A 6,234-nucleotide genomic window follows, 5' to 3' on the forward strand; every position below is an offset into this window, starting at 1 on the left:
CAGAAATGTTTCTTTCACAAGAAATGTATAAAATTGAAATACTGTATTAGACTTACGGTACCTAATTTACATACTGACACAGACGATAGGTCGCCTAACTCGCCGTAGCGTGACGCTAGACGGTGAAAAATATATATTTAATTATAATAAAGTTACAATAAATTAAGTTAATATATAATTATATATACAGTACCTAATTTATATATAATTAATATATAATTATATGTACAGTACCTAATTTATATATAATTTATATAATACTGTCCAGACGATAGAAATCTCTCCGTAGCGTGGCGCTACGGACGGTGGGAAAGTAGTTCAGCTGCCCGATAACGTTTGAGGTAATTATAGGGAATTTTTACTGTTTTTTACGGATACTGGTCACAATTTTTTCGTAGTTTTATAGGAATCGTAATTATAGGGACCGTAATTATAGGGGGGTCGACTGTATACAACAAAAAATTGTGTTATTTTGGTTGAAGTCTGGGTTTTTGACAATCAGCAATAATTGAAAGCTTCCATTAACCAAACCTAAAGATCTTATATAAACATTATAAGCATCTCTGTATAAACCAGGATTTGAATCACAGATACAAATTCTGGTTTATACAGAGATGTTTATAACATAGGAACCATTCTTTAATAAACTTATACTTAATAAATTTTGATAATTTGATATATTTTATTATTTTTAGGAATTCATTATTAATTTTTATATNTTGAATTCAAATCTAAATTATATATTTAGATTTTTTGCAAATTATATCAATACAGGAAATCCTTGTTAGTTTGAACTCGAATAGTTCAAAATCCCATCAGTTCATAACTGTACTTTTCTCCTGAATGGGGATATAGAGATTTACATGTTAAGAAATTTGGTTAGTTCAAAATATGGATACTTCAAAATTCAAATGAAAATTCTATTCAAACTGTAATATGTGTATATTAACTCATTCATTACATTGGAAGTGCATCCATGCTATAAAAGAACAACAGACCAAGAACAACTCTAATCTGGTCAATATAACTTTGTTTTTACCATAACACATTTTCGAGTGTCACCTTACCCATGGACTACCCTTTTCTTCTCTTATAAAATATGGCTGGTTTTCAGGGTTGTAAGATTGGGCTGCAAGTAGCAGATTGAGAATTTGTAGGCACTAGGTTACTACATTTGGGTGACTTATTACATGTTTGGCCACTCTAAAAATAATTTGGATTACATTTTAAGGAATTCTGCTTTACTTTTTATAAAACCTATCTGAATTGGGTTCTCGTTGCACATGTGGTTTACCTGCAGTTTTTTTATATTATTATTATTATGAATTAACAAAAACAGCATTCTGTATATGTAGCCATATTCTGTTTCCTTAATAAATTACATTAATTACATGGCATTTGGCATATTGTACAGAAATATGTAAATCTTGGATAATTCAAAACTTGATAATTTGAAGTTGTGATTATTTTGTTCCTTGAATTTTTAACTAACAAGGATTTCCTGTACATTTACCATATTTACTTGCACATAAGACAAGATTTTTATTCATTTTTCACTGCTTCAAAAACTTAGGTCGTCCTATACACACGATTGAAGGATTCTTTGTGTTTTTGCAATAATTTTTGTGAACTGAGTATTTGCATTTTTTACTGGATGCTCATCCTATGGTGTTTAAAAATAAAAGTATTTTCTGGGTCATTTGAATTGTTCTTGTGTATTGTCAGGAGTAAAGATGAATAGCAATAAGAAAAACAAATCTTTTGAATTGAATTCCGAATTGAAATTCCAGAATCACACAGGAGCCTGATATAAGTTTTAATCCATTCCCATGTGAAAACAGATGATTATTTGGAAATCAGAATTTGGAGAAACTCTAAGTGTAATTGATGGAGAGTGGATTTGACTGATAAGAATTGGCCAAAAAGGGTTCCCGATTGTCCAGCTTTAATTGAACAAATTATGTTGTCGATTTTACAAGATTTTTTCTTAAAGTTTAAAATGCCCATAATTTTTGCAGGACAATGTGTGCATTTGTTTATTTGGTATTTTACTTGTGATTAAACGAAATAAAATTAGAATTGTATTAATAAATCTAATTTTACTATGTTTTGATCTTTAAAGTCACACTTCGTCCTATATGCACGCTTGCCTTATACATGAGTAAATACAGTATACATATTGAAATAGGATAGAAATGTATTAGGTTCTAAAATGTATATAACTAGAGATGGACAAATACTACCTACTTCATGGAAAAAGTTTGGAATCACCACACTTTTTCTGATGTTAACAATTCGTTTGTGTCATTATAGTAATTTCATGTATAGAGTATTTCATCTTTGTTACAGAAATTAACTGATAACAAACCTAAGTTCCAATAAGCAAATCCTAAACATGTAAATGGCAATTAAATGCAAAAGAAAAATTTTTTAGGACAAAAATAACAAACTGATCCAGGAAGAAGTTTTGAAGCATACAAAGTCGTGGAAATATGTAACAAATTTTCTGCTTATCTACTTAAAATAAACAAACTTATGAAAATTAGTGTATTGCTTATCTAATGCAAAATACTAAATTACTCAATGTTGTTTTGTGTGCCTTAACTGTTTTCAGTGGTTCCTAATATTGGTAATTGAAATGACTCCAATGACTGAGCTGTCTGAGATGTAAAAAAATCATATCATTGCATTAATGAAGAATGAATATTCTCAATGTTGGGTTGTGTAGACAATGGAGTTTCACAGTTCACTGTAAATAAGGTATAAAAGTATACAACAAAAACTAAAAACTTGATCCAAAAGTGGGCACCTACGATAATCTCTGGATGCCAAGACGATATTGCACCAGCAGTTTGCCACAGCAACCTCAAAGCAACTGAATGATGCTTGGACTGGGATCGGCAGAACACAAATCTCTAACAGAACAGTAAAGAACAAAAGAATGGAGTCATGCCGTCTTTAGCAATGAGTAAAAGATCATCATCAACTATGGTGATGATGTTGTTCATTCATATGGGAAAGGAAAGGTGAGTATCAAGACAAGTATGTGAAATGCAAAGTGAAATGTTTTTAGTTTCTCTTGATATGGTCATTATCTCAGCATGAGGACCTGGAAAACTATATATAGAGATACTGGAAGGATTGCTTATCCCAACAGTTGAAAACCAATTGTGTGGTGAGCACGTCATCTTCCAAGATGAAAGTGCATCATGCCACAGAGCAACATCAGTTGCGAAATTTTTCACTCAAAGAAAGTTGGAAAGGATGGACTGGTCACTGATCAGTCTGGATTTAAATCTAATTAAAAATGTATGGTATTTATTGTACTTTGTGAATTTCATCAAACAAGGAAGGGCTAAAAAAAATGCTATTAATTATGCCTGTAAACTTGTAAAGAAACTTGTAAAAACTTGTGGAACCAATTTCTAATTCCATAACATGTGGATAACATGTTACAAGAGATGCAGAAAATACTATAAACTCCGTGTTTCTCATAATTAGTTCAGCCAGGACTGCTGAGAGAGGCGAGTCCATTGGCACTTCTTGTTTCTGAACATAAATTTCCTTATTAAAGCAAAAATAATTGTGTGTTACAAGTAAAAGGGCCTCACTTATTTTCAATACTTGTTGCATAGAAAATCCTTTGTATTTTCTTTGGAATTAAGCACAGATTTGCTACAGAGAACTTATTATACAGGAAAAAAGTGTTCGTATATGATAAGTTCTCCATAGCAAATTTGTGCTTAATTTCAAAAAACATACAACCAAAAGAGAGAACAGCAAGCAGTTATGTACAGGTATACCTTGGGTTTCGTCGTTTTGAGTTAAGTCATTCTCAATTATACATTGTTTGTCAAAAAAATACATAGAAAAATAAAAATCAAGTTTAAGTCATTTTATTCGACTTTACATCTGTCTGTCACAAATATTTAAGTCGTATATCACCAGAAAAGCGTTAAAAGTACATAAAATCATATTAAAATATGTACAATTACAGTAAATGTTATATATAATCATCATAAATCCTAGAGAACGAAATATGAAAACATCTGTGACTCTGTGTTGTCTTATTTAGTGGTCTTTAAGAGCTCATCATTAGCGTCTTCCACAGTAGTTCCAATATCTACCGTTTGACATCGCTGTTAGTGCCACTCAATATTGGTAAATTTAACATAAATTAGTTTATTTTTTACTATCGCAAAATAATTTTAATAACTGTATTTTTATTTAACCTTACAAAATCATCTTATTTAATAATGTATTAGAGCAAATCACATTCACAAATAAAGAGTATTGTAAGCATTGCCAAATTGTAAACATGTACATATACAAGTATGTATGTATGTATGTATGTACAGTAATACCTCGACTTATGTTACCCTGACTTATGCGAACCCGGAGTTACGCAATTTTCAAATCGTGTCAATTCCTCTTTTGTTTGAGCACCACGCAACCCTTGATTACTCATTCTCCCCCACACTATTGTTTAGTTTACATGTTCGGACATGTCACACAGAATCGACTCATAGCTACAATTTATTCTGTGTTATTTATTTCTGTATTTGTTATATCTACTGAAACTTGAGAGACTCTACTATGCCATCCAAACGAAGTAGAACTGATTCTTCTGCATCAAACAAGAAAAAATCTTTGGAATGTAAAGTTAACATTATTAACTTCGATACAAAAATGAAAATTTGTGAATTGGCAAAGAATCACTGGAATCGACGGTCAGGACAATTATAAAAAGTAAAGAAAAAATTCTTGAAGCTGCGAAAAATGCTCAATTTTTAAATTCAAGCATCATTCGTAAACTTCACAGTATTATCGCTGAGATGGAAACAATATTAAAATTATGGTGTGATAATCAAGTAAATGTGAAAAATTGTCCTGTTGATCAGAACACGGTGTGCTCTCAAGCTAAGCTGGTTTTTGAGAGATTGAAAGAGGATGCTGGAGAGGTGGCTAAAGATGAATAATTTAAAGCTAGTAACGGTTGGTTTAGCCGATTCAAAAGTCGCTGTAATTGGCATAGCATTGCAGAAAGTGGAGAGGCAGCAAGTGCTGATAAAGAGGCTGTGTCTTACTATCCAGAGAAATTCAAAGCTATGATAGATGAAGGTGGCTATACCAGCCAAACCATATTCAACGTAGATGAGACTGGCCTGTTCCAGAAGAAGATGCCTAAAAGAATGTTTATCATGCATGAAGAGAGAACCTTTCCAGGTTTTAAGGTCGCCAAAGATCGATTGACAGTGATGGTTGGCACGAATGCAGCTAGTGATTGTAAGTTAAAACCTCTCTTAGTTTATTGCATGGAAAATCAAAGAGCATTGAAAAAAAATCTAAAGCTGGCTTGCCTGTGATTTGGAAGTCAAATCGTAAAGCTTGGGTGGCAGCGTCCCTATTTGAGGACTGGCTTGGTCATCACTTCATATCTGAAATCGAACGTTATTGCCAATCTAAACAAATTCCATTTAAAGTGATGCTCATAATCGACAACGCACCGGGTCATCCCCCCTGCAACTTTAACTAATTTTGACTCACATGCGAAAGTTGTATTTTTGCCATCAAATACAACCAACTTGTTTCAACTGGTGGATCAGGGAGTTATGAAAACATTCAAAGCTCATTACACGAAATTATCGTTTGCACATCTGCATGAAGCTATGAGACAAAACAACAAACTCTCTGTTAAAGACTTTTGAAGCTATGAGACAAAACAACAAACTCTCTGTTAAAGACTTTTGGAAACATGCTTTTCTAAATTATTGTTTTCTTTAGTCTCTGGCCCCAAATAAAAATAATTTGTATGCAAAATTATACCCTGACTTACACGAATTCGACTTACATGGTTATCGCTCGGTCCCACCTATCGCGTAAGTACTGTATATGTATTCGTAAATTTAGATTACTTTTTTCTGTACTATATTAAAAACTAAAATTTATTTGTTTGTAAGCTTAAAATAGATTCTTATTAATCATATATTATTAAAAATGCATTTATAAATAAAATACAGAACTGGGAATGGTTATTTGTGGTTTAGCCTAGTGACAAATAAATTTGGAGACAAGTAAATTTGACTTAAGTCGCCACTCCTGGAACCAATTACTGTACTTTCAATAATGTGAGGTATACCTATATTAAGAAAACCCTTTGTGTAATAAAAGTACATTAATTAGCAAAGTAGAGCATAGATGGAAACAACATCTATTTTATAAAGTCAGAATTAA

General features: G+C 31.9%; 1 protein-coding gene across 1 annotated transcript; it reads left to right on the forward strand.

Moving 5' to 3' along the window:
- Nucleotides 1–2,949: 2,949 nt before the first annotated feature.
- LOC111630572 (tigger transposable element-derived protein 1-like) lies at nt 2,950–5,366 on the forward strand. The gene is made up of 2 exons (XM_023374684.1): nt 2,950–3,026; nt 5,036–5,366. Exons 1-2 carry the CDS (start codon nt 2,950–2,952, stop codon nt 5,364–5,366), a joined length of 408 nt encoding a protein of 135 aa, XP_023230452.1.
- Nucleotides 5,367–6,234: the final 868 nt, after the last annotated feature.

Source organism: Centruroides sculpturatus, unplaced genomic scaffold (genome assembly GCF_000671375.1).
Source record: "Centruroides sculpturatus isolate CEXI.00-Female unplaced genomic scaffold, Cexi_2.0 scaffold607, whole genome shotgun sequence".
In the NCBI taxonomy this organism is placed as follows: Eukaryota; Metazoa; Arthropoda; class Arachnida; order Scorpiones; family Buthidae; genus Centruroides; species Centruroides sculpturatus.

Excerpts from the sequence above, each read along its gene's own strand:
- LOC111630572 (XM_023374684.1), top strand. The coding sequence starts at position 2,950 with ATGCCGTCTTTAGCAATGAGTAAAAGATCATCATCAACTATGGTGATG. Across the intron at positions 3,027-5,035 it reads ATTCATATGGGAAAGGAAAG|CATTGCAGAAAGTGGAGAGG; the intron begins GTGAGTATCAAG and ends TAATTGGCATAG.